General features: G+C 39.6%; 1 protein-coding gene across 12 annotated transcripts in view; it reads left to right on the top strand.

Annotated features, from left to right (window-relative positions):
* The window catches only part of MAP4 (microtubule associated protein 4), a 200,329-nt gene that overhangs the window by 73,930 nt on the left and 106,300 nt on the right, over nt 1-20,099 (top strand). For 11 of the 12 annotated variants that reach the window (XM_034998405.1, XM_034998404.1, XM_034998403.1 and 8 more), the window contains one exon: nt 12,918-12,983. The exons of the other annotated variant lie outside the window; for it this stretch is intronic. In XM_034998405.1, the coding sequence (XP_034854296.1) occupies nt 12,918-12,983 (66 nt within the window). The remainder of the gene's footprint in view (nt 1-12,917; nt 12,984-20,099) is intronic. 12 annotated transcript variants of the gene reach the window in all.

The raw sequence follows: 20,099 nt of genomic DNA on the forward strand, positions 1-20,099 counted from the left end.
GGTTGTTTTTGGGGGGGCACTTTTTATGTGTCTCTTAATTTTTGAGTGAATGCTGGACTTCACATGTAAAACAGTAGTGACTGAGATAAAAAAAAATATTTATGCCTGGAAGTAGTCTTGTCTTTTTTTTCACTAGAGTTAATATCAAGGGTTGAGTCCGTTTAGGCTAGGGCAGAGTTAGGTTTGAGTTTCGTTGTTACTATGATTGTCTTCAGTGCAGTACTGGCTTCAAATTCCTCTGTTCCTTGTGCTTAGAGCCAGGAGTGCGGTGCTGAAAGGTTCCTCTCAATGTTCTTGTTCCACTCTTAGCTTTTGGTCTCCCTGTGCACCTGTGCCCTTGAAGGGTGTTTGTCCATGTGCTAGCCCCTCCCTTATCAGAAAGGGCTAGCCTGGAAGTAGATAGGAGTTTTGTCATCTTTGGTTTTTGGTCCTGGCTTAGGCTTAATCCTGTGTGCATGGTTGAGTCTTTCTCAGTAATATCCCTCTTACAGTGGGAGGGTCTTCTAATGGTATCCTGCAGGATCCTGGGTAGGACTTACTGCTCCTCCCCTAGGGTAAGAGGATATTTTCTTCACTCTTTCCCCAGCTGCAATGGGTCTTTACCCAGGACCTGGAGTTGACAGGGTTTGGCACTCCCCCCCCCGCCCCCCCAGCAGCTCAGCTTTTGTTTGTGTAGAATAGAAGGGTGGGGTGGTTTGGGGAGGTCAGGGCCGCACCCCTTTCCTCTAGTGGTGGCTTTCTCCCAAGTCTGCAGAAGGACACTTTCCCACTCAGCTTGCGGTCTTATGAGCATCTGGTAAATATCTGTACAGGCAGACCTGCAGGTGATGTGAACTCCCCTTGCGTGGATGCCAGGGACCCTATACTCTCATGCAACTATCATTAAACTTTTTAGTTGAATTCTTCTTACCTGCTGGTGTTACACTGCACATCTCTCCCTCACATGCTCTGACACAGGACAGCCAGTGCTTACCTCCCTGTCCTGGAGGGCCATGTCTTGCTTTGGATTTCATTTTCTGTTTTCCTTTAGCAATGCTTCCACCACCTGGGACTCAGCTTAGGTGGGTGAGGATAATGATGTGGCAGCAGTAGATTTTCTTATGCTTCATCTTGGGTGACTTGTGTACCATTAACTTAACCCCAGAAGAGGAAAGTTTTTTTAGAAACTATTTTGCTTATAAAAATTATGACATTGTCCCTAATATTTTTAATATGTGAATAACCTGTAGTTAAGTACTATAATTAAAAGTTCATTAATTCAGGGAGACTACTCTAGAAATTGGTAACCATGATTACTCCAGGAAGAAGTAGCTGGCTGGAGTGTAGGATGGGAGGGAGCCTTATTTTTACTGTTTATCCCTTTGAACCAGTTGGGTTTTGTACACGTGCATTTACTTATTAACCTGTTCAAAAAGAATAACATAAAATTTATAATTACAGGAGAACTAAATTACAAGTTTCTAATTTTTTTCATACGACCTTGTTTGTAGAAGGTTTGGTTAAGAATAAGTGGGAGAGGGGCGCCTGGGTGGCTCAGTCGTTAAACGTCTGCCTTCGGCTCAGGTCATCTGGGATCGAGCCCTGTATCAGGCTCCCTGCTCTGCGGGCAGCCTGCTTCTCCCTCTCCCACTTCCCCTGCTTGTGTTCCCTCTCTCACTGTGTCTCTGTCAAAAAATAAATAAAATCTTAAAAAAAAAAAAAAAAGAATAAGTGGGATTAGGAGAGGTGGCTGGAGACATTGAAGAAGAAAGGAAAAGAATTTCTTTATTTGGTCTTGCAGAGATCTGGGGCAGTGAGTACACTCTCAGTGAATGGGGGCTTCTCTACTGTGAGTCTGATTTTTATAAATTATCAGACTCTGGTGGATTTTGCCCAAAGGATAGGTTTCATGTTTGTGTTTTACCTGGAGAACGTTCTAAGTAGATGTTTTTTCTTCTGAATACTTCTTCAGAAGTGATGGAAGGGCCCTAGACTTCATTATTTCATGTTTATACTTCATTACTTCCTTATTTCATGTACATCCAACTTTAAGTTTGATTTTGTTATTGGATGAGATTCAGTAAATTATCACTGGAGCTCTAGATGTGATTTTGCAGCAGCCTCAGGTAGGCCAGCCAGTGGAAATTGATCAACCACTTTCTTGCATCTAGGATAGAAAGGGCAGTTGAAAGGGTTACATGTAATAGAACTTTTTGGATAGTGGTGTTTCTATGTCTTTTCATTCTCACATGCCCCCACCCTAATTGCCCTCAACTTAAAAAGAGGGGTAAGCAAGCAGGCTGCCTTTATGATACTTAACACAGAGTAGGAAATGTTGCTCCCCCCCCGCCCCCCTATACAGTTCCTGCCCCAAACCTGGAAACAATGATTTTTCAAGCCTTGTTACTACTGGATTTGTCATTGTTTTTAGGCCTTTTTTGTGGATACACTATACTCTTTTCCGTTTTACCCCTATTCAGTTTTGTTTCCATGAGTATTTTTATTTTCTTATTGCCCCCATAAAACGTCTAAATAGCCAAACACCTTGAAATAAAACTGGTATCGTACTACTTCTAAAATGCCTGTCACCTTGGGAAACAGTTCTCAAAATACTTTTTCGGATACATGTATTGATTTTTTTTCTTCTTCGGAGATGTTATCTAGATCAGCTCTATGTGGCTCTCTTTTGTAGGCCAGGGAAACAAAAGACAGCTTTCTCATATATGAATAACAAAACAGTAATACTTTTGTGACTTTTGTTCATTCAAAACATTGTCGTAGATGTTTGAATGAGCATCTAGCACATTGTTGATGCTTAGACACAAATAATTGGCAAATTTGTGAACAAGTCACTTAATTTTTCTGAACTCTGTGCTTAGTTCTACTTGTGGGAGTGGGAGAATATCTTCTTCCCAGCATTCCAGGAGGTTTTCACGGCTAAGAAGTTGTTTCTATTAAATTTATTTTTAAAGATTTTATTTATTTATCTGAGAGAGAAAGAGAATGACAGAGAGAGTGGGGAGGGCGAGGGGTAGAGGGAGAAGCTGACTCCTCGCTGAGCAAGGAGCAAGATGTGGGACTCGATCCCAGGACCCGGGCACAACCCAAGCTGAAGGCAGACGCTTAACCACTGAGCCACCCAGGTGCCCTCTATTAAATGTTTTAGGACATTTAGGACATTTAGGACAGTGGTTCTCCAAGAGTGGTCCTTGGACCAGCAGTAGTATCCTTTCACTTGGGCCCACATGGAATCAGAAACTTTGGGTATGTCTGTGTTTTAACAAGCCCTTGCAGGTGACTTTGAGGCACCCAAGAGAAGAAACATTGATCAGGAGAAAGGACCAAAGTCCTAGAAAGGATGATAACTAGGTAACTGCCCAGTGAGTTCTTGTTCAGCTGCCGGGCCTTCTATCACAGAGCATCGCAGCCAACTTTATTGGCCACCAGAGGGCGGTGTTGGAACACACCTGACTTTTTGCACTAGAAGGTGCCCTTGTGCTGCGATCATGCTGAATCCCCCCATTTTGCCCAAAGTGACTAACTGTGGCAGTCTTCCTCACAGCACACATGCCCTCTCAGCTTCTTGCTACTAACCTTTGCCAAATTGGTTTGCCAGCTGTTGGACTCTGAAGTCACTTCAGAGAGAAGAGATTTAACAAAACAATAAATTTGAATATCTTTATTTCTCAGAGCATACAATTAGTTTAAAAAACGTGTGTTGTTTTCAGTGCTGTAGGTGTTTAGCTGAGAAAGTTTTCATTTCATTCCCCCTCTGGGGGAATCGGTGAAAGAAGAGAGGGTAGCATCTTTTGAATTAGGACTTACCCAGTAATGTACAGTGACCCTCTTTCCTACTCTACAACCTAATTGTTGGGGCACCTGGATTGTGCAGTTGGTTGCGTGTCTGACTCTTGGTTTCAGCTCAGGTCATGATCTCAGGGTGGTGGGGTCGGGCTCCATGCTCAGCTCAGAGTCTGCTCGAGACTCTCTCTCCCTCTGCCCCTCCTGCTCTTTTTTTTTTTTTCTTTCTCTCTCTAAAATAAATAAATCTTTAAAAAAATAAAAATCAAAAAATAAAACCTGTTGTTTTTATGTTATAATGTTTGTTTGTTTTGATTCTTCTCTCCTCAGCTTTTTTTTTTTTTTAAGGACTGTTAGGTGTTATATGTATGGTAGAATCTGAGTCTCTTTTATTTTCTTCTGACCTCCTTGTTTGGCTTTTATTTTATTCTGGTGAGTTGCTTATTTCTTAGACTTCCAGTTATTACATAGTATGCTAATGTCACTTAAGCTAGATTTTTATATAAGGCAAAAGTAAAATAATTTCACTGTTCTCCCAAGGTTACTTTAAAGTTTAGTGATTAATCTACAGTAATCTATAGTCTCCAGATTGATCAATCTAGAGCTGATCTATCTGTAGTTAATAACAATAGTTGTTAACATTTACATAACACTATACAGTTGGCACAATACTGCCTCTAGTATTATTAGTCCTCATGATAACCATGGGGGGTAGATACTATCCCATTTTCCAGGGGAGGCTGTTAAGGATTAGAAAGCACAGGGAATTGGATTTGATCATTTGTTTAATAGTGACAGACCACAATTGTACCCAGATCTCCTGATTTTAAACCCGGTGTTCTTTCGGTGAAACCATACCGTCTTCACGGATGCACAGTTTCTACTTAATTTAGCCTTACAGAGGCTATTTTTCAAAACTAAAGATTCACTTATTTAACTCAAGGCAAAATTATTAGACATATAAGTACTGTCTTCAGGAAATATAAATGCGAGCCTTACTTCATCTGTATATGAAGAACTTGAGCTTTGAACCTGAGCATTGTAAAGTTTTCCACTTTCTCAGACAACTCTTTCACATCTTCTTTCTGTTCCAACCTCCAGCACTTAATTAACTCTCCTGTTCATATTCTCAGCCAAAGACTTTTATAATTATAACAAAGAATCAATAGACTCAGTCAGAAGAGAACTTCTGCACAGTTCCCCCCGCTGCATCCCCCCACTGCATCTCCTCCTAACCTACCGTCCCCTGTGCCCTTTACTCTGCTCTTACTGCTGGTGTTCCGGGCGAGCTGTGCTCTCACTCAGGGCCCTGCTACAAGCAGTTGTCTCTTCTGTCTCCTGCACCAGCGGTTCCTCTCATTCATCGGCATCAAACATGCCATAATTTTTCCCTTCAATAAGAAAATCCTGTCTCAGGACGCCTGGGTGGCTCAGTCGGTTAAGCGGCTGCCTTCGGCCCGGGTCATGATCCCGGGGTCCTAGGATCAAGTCCCACATCGGGCTCCTTGCTCAGCGGGGAGCCTGCTTCTCCCTCTCTCTCCCTCTGCTTGTGCTCTCTCTGTCAAATAAATAAAATCTTAAAAAGAAAAAAAAAGAAAATCCTGTCTCAACCGGCTGCCCATCTCATTTACTTCTTTTTTTCTTGCTTCTTTGAAAAAGGTGGATCTAGGGCCTGTCTGGTTCTGTCTGGAGCACCCCCCCACCCCCATCCTGCAGTCACCCCTGCCATACCACCCAAACTGCTGCTTTCACAGCGCCAACGAGGAGTCCTGGATGGCCGCAAGGGTTTTAGCATGAGCAACTGAAATGAAGGAATTGCCATCAATTTGAGATTGGGAAGGCTCTAGAAGGAGTAGATTTTGAGGGGAATATAAGAAATTCAGGGAATTGTGGGAGTTGTCAAAGTGTGAGTTACGTGACAGCAGGGAAGATCCTCAAGTGGAGAAGAGCAGTGGGCAGCTAGGTAAGAGTCTGGAGTTCAGAGGAGAGTTCTGGGCTGGAGATACCAGTCTGGAGGTTGATGATATTTAAAGCTTTGGCCAGAGGTAGTAGTTGTAAAGCATGTCATTTTCAGAATGTTTTACTTTTGCCACATAAAAATAAGTTACACCACTGTTTAGTGTATCCAAATCCTTCAAAATATATAGCATTTTGATTCTCATCATCTATTTTAAAAATGCATGAGCAAGCTGTTCTTTATCATTGGAAATGTAAATCCTTCTTTTGATTCCTTCAACTCTTATTTCTCCTTTGTGTTTGTCATAGATGTTTATCTTTGTATAATACATTTTATAGTTGAAAGGTTTTTCTTGATTGTTATGTGTTTTTGTAGCAAAATATGTATATAAGCTTAAATTTTAATTTAAAATGTTCCTGTAGGGGCACCTGGGTGGCTCAGTCAGTTAAGTGTCTGCCTTCGGCTCAGGTCATGATCCCAGGGTCCTGGAATCGAGTCCCACATTGGGCTCCTTGCTCAGCAGAGAGCCTGCTTCTCCCTCTCCCTCTGCCTGCCACTCTGTCTACTGTGCTCTCTATCTCTCTGTCAAATAAAATAAAATTTAAAAAAATCTTAAAAAAAAAAAAAGTTCCTGTAACCATAGGCTATAAGTATTAATTTGGTTCAGAAGAAAAGTTATTATTACAGTTACTAGTAGTATACAACTGATCACATATATTATAATTTTTGGTAAATCATAACTAACCATAAAAGTTGAATTTGATTGGAAATGTTTTTCTTTTTTCTTTCTTTTTTTTTTTTTTTTAAGATTTTATTTATTTATTTGAGAGAGAGAGAGAGAGAGAATGAGAGAGAGCACATGAGAGGGGTTAGAGTCAGAGGGAGAAGCAGACTCCCTGCCGAGCAGGGAGCCCGATGCGGGACTCGATCCAGGGACTCCAGGATCATGACCTGAGCTGAAGGCAGTCGCTTAACCGACTGAGCCACCCAGGCGCCCTGGAAATGTTTTTCTTAATGATGGGGATTTATATTTTCCTCAGATCATGAATCTGTGGATCATTATTTTTTGCTGGGATGAGAGAGAATTTAGCAATTTCTATTGCTATTTGTTTAAAAAAGATTTATTTATTTTAGAGAGTGTGCATGCAAACAGGGGAGGGGGCAGAGGGAGACAGAATCTCAAGCAGACTCTCTCTGAGCGCGGAGCCTGACGTGGGGTTCAAACCCATGACCCCAAGATCATGACCTGAGCTGAAATCAAGAGTTGGATGCTCAACTGACTGAGCCACCCAGGCGCCCCTATTCCTATTGTTTTAATAAACGTAATAGCCAGAAAACTTTATTCACATAGCTAAGTATGTGGGAATAGAAGTCTTATTATGGCAATATCCTCCATTCTTTGAGTTATATGTTAAGAATTCCATAAGTCAATATTATTAGAAATTATTTTCAGTTAGAAATTCTTTTCAGCGTCCTATCAGAAGGCAACTACGTTATGACCTCTTTTAATTTTGATGAAAGCAAAGTATTGGAAACTATTTAATCTGGAAGAGGATTTGCTACTCAGTGATTAGATAATTCACTTTGTTCAGGGGCTTGCTTTTGTTTCATGAATCTGGGATGTTTTCTTTTATCCTTCTGAGGGAAATGAGGTAGTTTGTTTTTTTTTTTTTTTTAAAGTCTATTTGCTGTATCAGCATTGTTTCCCTGAGTGATATTTATTCTCTTTGAATGTGATGCCTTACTTTTTTGGTAATAGTGTTCCTCCGTTACTTGGCAATACTATCTATTTGAGATTCTCCCACCTGCCTCTGACAGGGATATAACCGTGCTGCCAGGTGGGGTGTGAGGGCTCCCCATTCCATCTGGGGGTCTGCACAAGGCAGACTTGTGCCGTGAGGGAAGGAAAGTGTGGGGGGAACGGGGACTGGCTTGATAGCTTTTAATGGAGTCCTCATCATCCCTGCTGTTTGTAAGCATAGAGGACCTTGCAGTCCTGCTTTCCTGTGCCTTTGGGCTGTGGGTTTTTTTCGGTGTGATCCCATTTGCTTTCATTTTCTTGGATATTCCTTGTAATTTCTAGGACTTCTTTTAAGCCATCTTTCCTGCTGTTTTTTTTTTTTTTTTTTTTTTAAGATTTTCTTTATTTACTTATTTGAGAGAGAGCGAGTGAGCTGGGGAGGAGCAGAGGGAGAGGAACAAGCTGACTCCACGCTGAGTGCGGAGCCCGACTTGGGGCTCATTCCCACCACCCATGACCTGAGCCAAAACCAAGAGTTGGATGCTTAACTGACTGAGCCACCCAGATGCCCTTATTATTATTTTTAAATTATTTTTTAAAAATTTTATTATGTTATGTTAGTCACCATACAATACATCATTGGTTTTTGATGTGGTGATCCATGATCCATTGTTTTCATATAACACCCAGTGCTCCATGCAGTACGTGCCCTCCTTAATACCCATCACCGGGCTAACCCATCCCCCCTCCCCCCCCAAAACCCTTTTTGTTTCTCAGTCCATAGTCTCTCATGGTTCATCTCTCCCTCCAATTCCCCCCCATTTTCCCCTTCCTTCTCCTAATGTCCTCATGCTATTCCTTATGTTCCACAAATAAGTGAAACCATATGATAATTGACTTTCTCTGCTTGACTTATTTCACTTAGCATAATCTCCTCCAGTCCCATCCATGTTGATGTAAAAGTTGGGTATTCATCCTTTCTGATGGCTGAGTAATATTCCATTGTATATATGGACCACATCTCCTTTATCCATTCGTCTGTTGAAGGGCATCTCGGCTCTTTCCACAGTTTGGCTATTGCGGAATTGCTGCTATGAACATTGGGGTGCATATGGCCCTTCTTTTCACTACACCTGTGTCTTTGGGGTAAATACCCAGGAGTGCAATTGCTGGGTCATAGGGTAGCTCTATTTTTAAATTTTTGAGGAACTTCCACACTGTTTTCCAAAGTGGCTGTACCAACTTGCATTCCCACCAACAGTGTAAGAGTGTTCCCCTTTCTCCACAACCTCTCCAACATTTGTTGTTTTCCCTGTCCATTTTTGCCATTCTAACTGGTGTAAGGTGGTGTCTCACTGTGGTTTTGATTTGGAGTTCCCTGATGGCTAATGATGATGAATATTTTTTCCTGTGTCTGTTAACCATTTGTATGTCTTCTTCAGAGAAGTGTCTTTTCATATCTTCTGCCCACTTTTTGACTTGGTTATTTGTTTTTTGGGTGTTGAGTTTGAGAAGTTCTTTATAGATCTTGGATACCAGCCCTTTATCTGTAGTGTCATTTGCAAATATCTTCTCCCATTCTGTGGGTTGCCTCTTTGTTTTGTTGACTGTTTCCTTTGCTGTGCAGAAGCTTTTTATCTTGATGAAGTCCCAAAAGTTCATTTTTGCTTTTGTCTCATTAGCTTTTGGAGATGTATCTTGAAAGAAGTTGCTGTGGCCGATTTCAGAGAGGTTACTGCCTATGTTCTCCTCTAGGATTTTGATGGATTCCTGTCTCACATTGAGGTCTTTCATCCACTTTGAGTTTATCTTTGTGAATGGTGTTAGAGAATGGTCGAGTTTCATTCTTCTGCATGTGGCTGTCCAATTTTCCCAGCACCATTTATTGAAGAGACTGTCTTTTTTCCATTGCATATTTTTTCCTGCTTTGTCAAAGATTATTTACCATAGAGTTGAGGGTCCATATCTGGGTTCTCTATTCTGTTCCATTGGTCTATATGTCTGTTTTTGTGCCAGTACCATGCTGTCTTGGTGATCACAGATTTGTAATATAGCTTGAAATCGGGCAATGTGATGCCCCCAGCTTTTTCTTTTTCAACATTTCCTTGGTGATTCCGGGTCTTTTCTGATTCCATACAAATTTTAGGATTGTTTGTTCCAGCACTTTGAAAAATGTCACTGGAATTTTGATCGGGATGGCATTGAAGGTATAGATTGTTGTTGGAACAATGTTTATTCTTCCGACCATGAGCATGGAATATTTTTCCATCTTTTTGTATCTTCTTCAATTTCTTTCATGAGTGTTCTGTAGTTCCTAGAGTGTAGATCCTTTACCTCTTCGGTTAGGTTTATTCCGAGGTATCTTATGGTTTTTGGTGCTATTGTAAATGGAATCGTTTCTCTGCCCTTATTATTTTTATTAAGGAAGCTCTACACCCAATGTGGGGCTTTAACTCATGACTGAGTCACATGCTTTATCAACTGAGCCAGTCAGTCATCCCTACTCTTAAATTCTTTAAGGTGCTCAATTAAAATAGGACTTTATGTCTGTGAAAGTCTCCTTTTTATCCCTATCTCTGGTTCCCCATCAGTGGCATTTGGTATATATTCTTTCATTTTTTTCCCCTGATTATTTGTATGTGCGTGCGTTGTGTTTGTGTGTTTTATAATGCTATTATGCCATATTTGCTTTTATTTTTTCTTAATGTGTCCTGGCCATCTTCCCATTTCAGTACATGAAAAGCTACCTAATTTCTTTTAAAATTGCATTATTACTTCACAATTTAGCGAATCTGTCGGTGAGCATTTGTTACTTTTTAAACAATGACATAATAAACATCTCATTAGCATCCATTTTTGTGTACTTTTATGTCTTTCTCTGAACTACATACCTAAAATGGATTGTCAAGTTAAGCATTTCAAAATTTGATAGGCTGCCAAATTGTCTCATAAAAAGGATGTTCCAATTTATATTCCTCCAGTGGTATATAAGATTACCTGTTTTCTTTTTTTTTTTTTTTAAGATTTTATTTATTTATTTATTTGAGAGAGAGACAGAGAGAGAGAGAGAGAAACAGCATGAGAAGGGATAGGGTCAGAGGGAGAAGCAGGCTCCCCGCCGAGCCGGGAGCCCGATGCGGGACTCGATCCCAGGACTCCAGGATCATGACCTGAGCCGAAGGCAGTCGCTTAACCAACTGAGCCACCCAGGCGCCCAAGATTACCTGTTTTCTTACACTGTTGCCAACAGTGGCTATTATTAAATTTTAAAAAGATTCTATCACTCTTATGACCAGAAGTTGGTATTTTTTGTAATTTGCATTTTCCTATAATCTGCATTTTATTTTCTTACAATCTGCATTTTAAAATGAGGCAGATTTTAAAAATATGTATTCTTTCTTGAGCTAGGAAGAATAAATTTTATAAGCTTATTTTGTGGGCATAAAAGCAAATTTATTCCAAACATGTTCTATCCCATATTTGGCATAAATATGGGATAGAACGTTTAGTATCTCTTCGGTAAGTAAAACACAGTACATGAAGCCCTAGCATGGTGCCTTGTGCTAGTGGGTATTTAATAAAAGTCTATTCTCTTTCAGTCCTTTATTCCTTTTTCTTCCAGTTAATTAATAGTCTCCTTTCAGTCTGCTTTGTTCTTTAGGTTGTTCTCTGTAGTTGTTCCTCTGTTATCTGAGATAACAGAATGAAAGACTTTTCAGTGAGTTTATATGAAAGATTTCTGCCTTGGATTTGTAGGAGTCAGAAGATTGGGTAGTGTAGTTTCTTGTCTTTCAGAGTAAAACCTTGCATTTTATATTTTTGTAGCATACATTCTAGATTTTTACTTGTCTTATGAAAAATATCTCTGTGAGGTTCTTGAGAGTGACTCATGGGAAACTCTTGGGTTGGCAAGTTGATGGCAGAGCTAGACTGGTTGCTGAAATTTTATAGTCAAAGCCTTTAAGAAAAGGTTGTACATCCTTATATTGATCTATGTAGTCAATGCAGTTTCATTCAGGATATAGAAGAGCAAGAGAACTAGAACAACCAAAACAGTTTTGGAAAAACCCAATTTAGAGGACTCACATGACCTCTTTTAAAGACTATACAAATTCAATAATCAAGATGGTATAGTACTGGAAAAATGAAGAGACTTATAGGCTGGTGGAATAGAAGAGATAGAGTCCAGAAATAGATCCACACATAGTATGGTCAGTCGATTTTTCAACAAAGGTGCAAAGGCAGTTAAGTGGAATAAGGATAGTCTTTACAACAAATGATACAGGAATGATTAGATGTCCGTATGCAAAAATATGAATCTAGACCCATATTTTATACCATATACAAAATTAATCATGTATCATAGGCCTCAAAATGAAACCTAAATTTGAAAACTATGAGTTCTAGAGGAAAACATAGGAGAAGGTCCTGTGACCTTGGGTTAGACAAAGATTTCTTTTTTTTTTTTTTAAGTTTTAAAATTTTTAAGTAGGCTCCACGCTCAGCATAGAGCGAACGTGCGGCTCAAACTCACAACCCTGAGATCAAGACCTGAGCGGAAATCAAGAGTCATCACACAACTGACTGAGCCACCCAGGCGCCCTTAAACAAAGATTTCTTAGCTACTTCACTGAAAACATAAGAAAGCATGAGGGAAAAAGTGAACAATTAACGTTCATCAAAATTTAAACTTTTGCTCTGCAAAAGACACAGTTAAGAGAATGAAAATGCAAGTCATAGGCTGGGAGAAAATATTTGCAGAATTCATCTGATAAAAGGGTTGGTATTGAGAATAAATAAGGAATCCTCAAAATTCAGTAATAAGAAAACAAATAGCCCAAATAAAAACGATAAAAAAATTTGACCATTCAGTTCACTAAAGAAAAGGATGACAAATAAACAAACACATGCAAAGATGCTCAACATCTTTAGTCATTAGGGAATGAGACACAACTATATTAGAATAACTAAGATTAAAAGAAAACAAAAACAGTTCTCTGCTCCCAGAAGTGATATTGGTGACCATGTAATTCTCACCCTCAGGAGCAGCAAGGATGATGCCCTGGACTTTTTATGTGGGAATTGTTTTAATGGCCCTTGTAGCATTGGATTTGAATCACAGACGCAAAATCTGTGGTGCTTCATAATGGTTTTGGAATGGAATATAATGGTGATCTTTGACGGTTTACAGAACAGAAAAGATTTCGGCTTGCTTATTAGGAAGGGTTCTTCTGTAGTGTTTGGGTATCGTAAAATTGAATGACTCTGTTCTGTTTCTTGGTTTCCTTTTATTGGATCTTTACATTTTGGACAGATTTTTATCTGCTTTAAGCTCATGCCGTGAAGAGTGACAAAAGTCTACCTGGTTAGATAGCTTTGAATCTGTTTTTCATATTGCTGTCTGTCATCGTGGGTAATTACTCTTTGTGGTTATTGCAGGTACTCCATCCAAACCAACAGGGCTAGCCAATGGTGATCACGGAATAGAAAGGAATGATACTACGGGTAAGTGGTTCCCAGGATTCCCCAAATGTGGGGCTGAAACAGTCACAGTAAACACCTTGATGAGCTCCTCTGAGGAAGATTCTTAGTGAATCACATGAACTATTTCTAAGGATATTGTTGTTCTTGTTGGTGTATTCATGTCCAGGGCCCTCTGCCACATAACATCTCCAACAATGGAAAGAGTGAATTTCCTTTGATGTTTCTTAAGTTATTTGTTGTAATTACACCACACAAGAGCTGGATCAATCTTAAAAATACGCTTATAGATGCAGACTAATCATCATCAAAATATGTTATATTGGAGGCATTTGGCCACTACAGCTCTTTATACAGGCTCTTCTCCACTGTACTTAGCTTGCTTTCCGTGGCTCAATGTTAGGAAACCCGTGAGCCGCAAATTAAAAGTTCTTCCCTTTTGATTTTGCCCTCAGTCTTTCTCTTAGTCTTTTTCCCCTGTTAACTGTTATTTTTGAAATCTGTCTCTAACTTTAATGCCTAGCCCATTAACTAGGGCTTTGATACTCCATCAGCTAGCCCTGAACCCCTGTGGCTTTCCACCTCATAACTAGCACCAGCCCCCAATCCCCAGTGTATTTGTATTGAGCAGAATTCTCTAAGCAGTAGTGGGGCTCTCTTAGGTAGCTGATAAGGAGAGTCAGCTTGTATTTCTGTAAATAACTGCACTGATTTTGCAGTTGTGATCAGGCTGACACTGTTGACCCAAATGAATAGACGTTTAATGGTCAAGTAAATTATTCTTTGCAACAGAGCATGCTCTTAACTGGGGCATCACATTTGACTGACATTACTGTACTGGAGGCAAGCACTAGACATGGATTGTGTCTGTGTTTCTCTTGTATGCCTACCTCAGCCTGGAGAAGATTTTCCTTGAGCCACCGTATGATTTCTCGGTTTTTAAGGCTTCCTTCTGTTAGCAACAGCAATTATTCTAGGATTTATTCTTTATTCTGTGACCTTTGGAAATGTTGTATATATCTTTGTACCTCAGATTTATTGATGGCTGGTTTCCATTTGTTGTGAATATTAGTTTTGCTCGGTGACATTAACATCCTTATTAGCAGCTCATAACTTAGAAACTCTTTATTTTAAGGTAAAAACATCCAGAAGTGCCACCTTATCTTCCAGTTTTGTGAACTGAATTTTTTTAATTTTTTTTTTTTTTATAATCTTTGTTGTATTATTGACTGTTTCTGTGCCTGCTTTGAAAGCAAAGTCATCTATGTAGTATAGTTTTAAGGAAACATTTATGGCAATATCCCTGTGATTAAAGGAGAAGCTTGAACATGAACTTTTAAAAAATGAGTAAGTTCAGCTTTCTTTAACAAGGAGGCAGTGCCAGGGAAAAGAAAGGCTTGGAGGGGATTGACTTGATTAGCCAGTTGAAAGAGTGGATGCCATTTTCATCCAGAAAGGAAGCAGCTATCAAAACTAGAGAGAGTTCTCCAGCAAGATGTCAAGTGTGACCAGAAGAGACTTTGTGTAGCAATTGCTTCCCATTGCCAATTCTTAATAGCACAGAAAAAAAGAAGAGGAAAAACATACAGCTTGGCCCTTACTGTTTCAAGACTTTTAGTTCCCTGGTGGCAAAAAAGAATCCGAATATTTATGAACTACCCAATGACATTATGGCAGCAGGTAGAATATAGTTTGCATATGGGAAGATGTTTGCATTCTGAGTTTGACCACCTGAAAATATGCATGTTTCACTGGGGATGGGAAGGAGGAGTAGGGAGGGGACGGAGAGTGCATGTTTCTGGAGCATGTTATGACCTCATTCTAATTTGGCCATTACTAAACTAGAGCACATAGCTCAGTGCCATTTTGAAAATTCCCATTTCTGTTTCGTTCAGGATGTTGTCTCTAGTCCTAATTGCAGACCAGTTCCACTGATAGCGTATAAAGGGTTTATGAGCATCTTGCTATGTTGAACTTGCTGTTTACTAATGACCTGTGCTTTTCTGCCTTTTCCTTCCCCTTCCTACTTCTTCCTCCCTTTCTATTTTTCTCCTCCTAGAAGCCTAGCGTGTCTCTCCACACTGGGGCTGCTGCAACACCAGACCAGTGATCTTTCCTAAGCACCGTTACACTTCTAAAACCTTCAGCATTTTGCAGAGCTTTGCTTTTCCTTCCTGGACATGGTGTAGAAGAAGCGGAGGGTAGTTCTTCGGGGCCTATTTCTGCTGATGCCTGAGCAAACCACCTGCTTCCTCTTGTGCTCTGCAGGGCTTGATGGAACCTCCTTTCCCTTTGTGAGCACAAAGTGCAAGATGAATTCTTTTTAATTTTAGTATTTTATAAAAGTCATCTAAGGTCTTTTATTTCTTGTTCTCTTTTAAAACTCATTTTATCATTTAATTCAGTCTCACGTTTTTTCTTTTCTTTAAACATTTTGAGTTGGCCTTTTCCATTTGGTTTTCAGATCTTCAAAATGAATCAGGATCTCATAACACCAAGTGAAAACGTGTGCTTTCATAAAGGGATTGAGTCCACCAGTACTGCATTGACCCTCCCTTCCCCTCCCCCTCCTCTCTCTGTGAGCTTGCTTTTAGGGAAGGGTGATATTTCAGGCTACCTAGGTTTCTCTCCGCCTTACTAAAATCTGAATAACTATAGCTATTTTAATTTAAAGTTTTCTCATTTAGAGTAGCTCAGATTAAACTTTGAAAAGCATTTCCTCAAATTAAACCATATTTTGTTATTTGCAAGTTGGGCTGAAATGGTTTCTATGACGAAATTATGGTTTATTTGTCTAGAGGCTTAGATTCTCTTGAAAATCTGACAACCTTTTATTGTTTATGAAATTTTATAACTAAAGTTACTTTCATAACATGATCATGAGCTATCAAAACAAGAATTGAGAAGTTAAAGAAAATGCAACCCTGTTTTGTTAGACTACTCGGATGTTGATACAGATAGAAAACAGCTTCTATAAAAATATGGGAACGAAAGTACATTGCAGTACACTGAAGAACCACAACCAGCTTATCAGTTTTCTAATGAAATGGTTATCAGATTGGACTCACACTCTGTTCAGGTAGTGTCTAGTATCCCTTTGATCTCTGGCGCAGCATGCCAGTGGGATTGGTGGACCACATGTGAAGACCTTTACCATGAACGTTATTACCATTTATACTCCTTGTATTCTGAGGATTGTCCCAGTGGGACTTTCTTATTCTCGTTCCTCATTTTCCCACACTGAGAGCTAAAAAACCTGGAAGAACAACTTGGAAAAAGTACTGCGGAACTTTTCAGATAATAAGCTTTGATTGGACTTTGAGAAATAGAATATAAAACCTGGGCCATGTTTTGAAATCTTAGAGGAGTTCCGGTTTAAGATCCAGAATGTGAAATACTCTTTAATTTTCTATCCTCTTACTGATTATGGAGGTTATCGTAATCACCAAGCTATTGATTGTTTCAAATTAAAATAAATAATTGGCAGTATGTTCTGAAGAAGATTTTGAGATGTACATTATTTTAGATCCTCTGACATGAAAGTGCTTTTGAGATGGAAGTTTAAACCGAGTCTCTTTGACTTCTGGAATTTAGGAAGCATTCATTCCCTCTTCTGATCACAGACGGGGGCCACATTGCCAAGAATTCCTCCTGTGAGTTCTTGGAGAGAAGACACTTAGAGGAGGCACATTTTAGAGGGAAATGCTGATGCTTCCCTTCTAAGCAGTTGATAATGAAAACTCTTACCATTGGAGAGCACCCATCAAATAGAACATAGCATTTTCCCTTCGGTGTGTAGTTGTTCACTATGTTTTTTGGTTCTCTGTGTGTGTTTGGTTGGTTTGGCTTCGGTTTTTTGGCTAGGGAAATTTTCAAAACTGGTAGTGCTAACTTTTTAAGGATCATGGTTGACATTTTTCTATCACCGCTAAGCAGTCTCTACAGCTTGTCTTAAGTGTTTGAAGAAGCCTGGGTGCAGCTCGGCTCTGGCAGTGGTCAAAGGGACACACACTCCATTATTACATTGATTTATTCCACTTTTTTTTTCCATTTTGCTGTGTTTTTGTTTGACTTTTTTTTTCCAAAAAAAAAATTTTTTTTAAACAGAATTGAAATTTTCTACTAGCCAGCTAAAATGTGGTATATATTGTTAGCTCTCTCTGTTTCACTTGGATGTTTCATTTTGTTTTGCATATAGCTTTGTATGAAGCAGCCAGTTCTATAAAGAAATGCTGTGTTGCCATCGTGGTCACACGCAGGTGTGAGGTTACCAGACTGGTCAGGGTTGTTCTATTGAAATATGATGTTTCTTATATGTAATCTTTCTCTCTCTCTCTCTTTTTTTTTTTTTTCCTTTCTTGGCCCAATGTTGAAGATGTAGAACTTTGTTTACAAATAATATTTTATATAACCCCATTCATGCACCTGAGTTTATATTTTTTGTGACTTTAGACTTCAACAGTTTGTATATTGGGACATTTTAATGTGATCATTGTGCTAAATAAATTACACTAATAAAAATCTTACATTGACACCCTACAGACTGGATTTTGGTTGGAGTCTTAATTATTGAAGTATAACGTGACTAAGACATGAGTTTGGCAAATAAAGACTCTTGAAGAATGAGTTCTTGGTCTAGCTAAGCTTCTGATCCCACCCATAATAATTTCATAATTGTATGGGTTTTTTTACTTTACCAGGCATTTTCATTCACTTACGTTGTTGTTTTTGATTCTTTAGAGTAACTCCTTTTTATCCAGAAGCCCAAATGACTGATATTTTATAGCATCTGGTGAGAAAAACAGTTGGCAGAGTGGCAATATGCAGTTAACCCAAAAGAGTTTCATGGTATATCAATTATTGTTAGATGCCTTCTAATACTACATGTATGTTTAGTTAATACTCATTTTCATAATCTTCCTAAAATACATTCTGAATTATCCATTGAAACTGTTACATTCAATGACATTTTAATTTTGTAACTTTATTATTTAATGAACTTTAGTATGCTGCAACTGGGAAGAATTCAACAGAATGCCCAGTTCCCTACCCATTCTGGATTAATGTCTCCTTACAGTAGGTAGATTTGCAAATGCAGTATGTTGACTGAATTAAGACATTGAAAAGGTTCTATCCCTAAGGTAATTTGCATGGCATAAATAACTTTTTTAGCTTGGCAAGACATTTCTTTTTATTGAAAAACCTCAATTTAACGTTCTAAGTTGTCTTTTTAAAGATTTTGTTTTTGAAAACCCAACGTGGGGCTTGAACTCACAACCCCAAGACCGAGTCACATGCTTCACCAACTGAGCCAGCCAGGCACCCTCTTAGGTTTCCTTTTTTTTTTTTTTTTTTTAAAGATTTTATTTATTTATTTTGACAGAGAGAGACATAGCAAGAGTAGGAACACAAGCAGGGGGAGCGGGAGAGGGAGAAGCAGGCTTCCCGCAGAGCAGGGAGCCCGATGTGGGACTCGATCCCAGGACCCTGGGATCATGACCTGAGCCGAAGGCAGACGCTTAACGACTGAGCCACCCAGGCGCCCACCCTCTTAGGTTTTCTTTTACTAAGAGGGCTTAACACAATCTCTTCTTAGGTTTAAAGCACAAGAATTTAAATACTATAAGTAATAATTCACAAACCTCACTAACTTTCTTATAAGTACACTAGTATTAAGGCTTTTGGTGGGATGGGGACAATTCTCAGATCTTATTAGTATATTCATTTTGATGAAAGTGACATGAGGGGTGCCTAGCTGGCTCAGTTGGTTAATAACGCGTCCAACTCTCGGTTTCAGCTTAGGTCATGGCCTCATGGGTTGTGAGACTGACCCCACATCTGACTCATCTGGGAGTCTGCTTCAGGATTCTCTCCCTTTGCCCTTCCCCCTGCTTGCCCTCTCTCTCTCTCTAAAAATAAAATCTTTAAAAAAAAAAGAGAGGTGAAACCTGGCCCCTTGTCAACCTGATAATATGGTGGAGCTGGGAGGCTAAAGAGGGTTCTGGACAAAGACACAGTACTGATCGGTTGGGCACAGAATATCAGCTTCATTTCTAAGTAATGTGTAAGAGTGAATTATCCTCAATTTTATATTGATGCTGTTTCCATTACAGTGAAGGCTTAACAAGACTTAACCACAAATTATTTGTGGTATAAACCTCGGTGCTACCATGGAGGCTAAGCTAGATGCAGTATACTAAGTGCTCCACAAATGGCTGTTTCCACTGTGAACAGACTAGGTGGTTTTTTATTGTGAGAACTGTTCTGAATGTGATGTGGTATCAATCTCTCAGGTCATACCAGCTGGGAGACAGTAAAACTGCTTTGTCAGAATGTCATGACACAAATGAGATCCTAGGTGTTTCATCACTGTTTTCCTGTAGCATCAGATAGGGTGCAAGGAATTTAGCATTAGAAAAATTCTGAGAGAGGCACCTGGGTGGCTCAGTCGGTTAAGTGCCTGCCTTCGGCTCAGGTCATGATCCCAGGGTCCTGGGATCCAGCCCCGCATTGGGCTCCCTGCTCAGCGAGAAGCCTGCTTCTCCCTCTCCCACTCCCCCTGCTTGTGCTCTCTCTCTCTCTCTGTCAAATAAATAAATAAAATCTTAAAAAAAAAAAAAAAAAAAGAAAAATTCTGAGAAACCAAAAATGTGAAATCTTAGCAGAAAAATAAATCTGTAATGTTAGAGTTTCTGAGCAGCTATTATAACCAGCATCTAAGTTGGCATTATAACTTATAAGTGAAGCCCGAACATAAAGCTGCACACCGTATTCCTAGATGTGGACACAGCAAGACCTCCTTTCCCCCTTTCTCCTACCCAAATCCTGGAAACAAAGGTTTGGTTTCTTTCTTTTATTTTCCAGATATGAGTTTTATGTTGGAGACACATGAGTAAAATACGAACACCTTATGTTTCTTTTTTTTTTTTCTTAAGATTTTTATTATTTATTTGTCAGCACAAGCAGGGGGAGCAGCAGACAGAGGGAGAAGCAGGCACCCCGCTGGGCAAGGAGCCCGATGCGGGACTCGATCCCAGGACCCTTGGATCATGACCTGAGCTGAAGGCAGGTGCTTAACTGCCTGAGCCACCCAGGCGTCCCAGAACACCTTATGTTTCTTGAAGGTTTTTGTTGTTGTTG

Source organism: Mirounga leonina, unplaced genomic scaffold, assembly GCF_011800145.1.
Source record: "Mirounga leonina isolate KUSES-001 unplaced genomic scaffold, KU_Mleo_1.0 Mir_94, whole genome shotgun sequence".
Taxonomy (NCBI): Eukaryota; Metazoa; Chordata; class Mammalia; order Carnivora; family Phocidae; genus Mirounga; species Mirounga leonina.